This window comes from Emiliania huxleyi (assembly GCF_000372725.1).
Source record: "Emiliania huxleyi CCMP1516 unplaced genomic scaffold EMIHUscaffold_114, whole genome shotgun sequence".
NCBI classification, from domain to species: domain Eukaryota; phylum Haptophyta; order Isochrysidales; family Noelaerhabdaceae; genus Emiliania; species Emiliania huxleyi.
The window spans coordinates 156,520-157,672 of record NW_005201551.1 but is presented as its reverse complement, the minus strand read 5'-3'; the positions used below and the strand labels follow the sequence as shown (position 1 = coordinate 157,672).

Genomic DNA, 1,153 nt, shown 5'->3' with positions numbered 1-1,153 from the left:
AAACGCGAATCCAGAAGCAACAGGAGGCAGCGGCCCCAGGGCGCAGCCGGGCCGCCGGGGCCGCGCTCTCCCCACCCCCGGTCGCCCGCCAGCCCCCAGGGCGCGGGGGAGGGTCGGCTGTCGCGGCATGGCAGCGCGACGCCGCGCGATAACTTTGTACGTTGCGCGCCGGCCTCTCCGCTCGCTCGCTGGTAACTCAGCTAACACTACGGTCTACGCAGGCCCGCGCGACGCCGACGGGATGGTGGGGTCTGGGGATGGACGGGAGACCGGGAGTGGGGAGAGCGCGGCCCCAGCGCCCAGGATGCGCCATAAGGTAGCTGACTAAAAAAGATTCAGGATTCCCGTTTGTGCAAATCAACATTCCCTCCCCCAACCGCTTTCCCCGTCGTAGTGCTGTGCTCGCAGTGAAACTCGTGCTCCACCGCGCCGCGCCCCAGCTTGCCCCGCAGCAGCTCGACAAGGTCCAGGAGGACCTCCTTGTGCCGCGTCTGGTGGCCCGCCGCGCCGTCGTTCTGCGCCACGTCGCCAAGGGCGTCAAAGGGCAGACCGTGCTGGCTGTAGATGCCGTCCGCCATGACGTCCGTCATCATCGACAGGTGTAATCCGAAGCGGCGCTGCAGCGCGAAGCGCAGCACGTACGAGGGCAGACGGAAGTGCGCGCGGGTCGGGATCGCGTTCAAAAACGCGCCCGCGCCGAACTGGCTCGCCGAGACAAACCGCACCTGCTCCCTCCTCCCTGCGCGGCCCGCCGCCGCATGCATCTCCCTCCAGGCCGAATGGTGAATCGTCGCGGAGTATCGGCGCTGAGCGTGTTGTAGAAGATTGCTGCGCGAGCTCCATTCGGTAAGCGGAAGGTATGTATGCGCCGGGTGCAGCCCTCTCGGGTTGTAGATGCGGTAGGCCCGGCCAGTCTTGTCGAAGAAATAGTACCGACGTCTTCTTGTCCTCTCGGTACTTGGCGTCGAGGGCGGCGTGCGCCGCCACCAGCCGCGCCTGGCGGCGTGCGACGTCGAGGTGGACCGGCAGCAAAACCACGCCCGCGCGTCGGATCGCGTCCACCACCTCGTCGCCGCGCAGCCCGCGCCCACCCGCGCCTTGGGTGGCTCCGCGCCTTCGACTCGGGCGCCCTTCGCGGCCCCGTTGGGGGGGG

At 68.4% G+C, this 1,153-nt stretch overlaps 1 protein-coding gene across 1 annotated transcript; it reads right to left on the bottom strand.

Annotated features, from left to right (window-relative positions):
- Positions 1-335: 335 nt before the first annotated feature.
- Positions 336-764, bottom strand: EMIHUDRAFT_224003 (hypothetical protein; the record flags this gene model as incomplete). The annotated part of the gene is made up of 1 exon (XM_005791261.1): positions 336-764. One exon carries the CDS (start codon positions 762-764, stop codon positions 336-338), a length of 429 nt encoding a protein of 142 aa, XP_005791318.1.
- Positions 765-1,153: the final 389 nt, after the last annotated feature.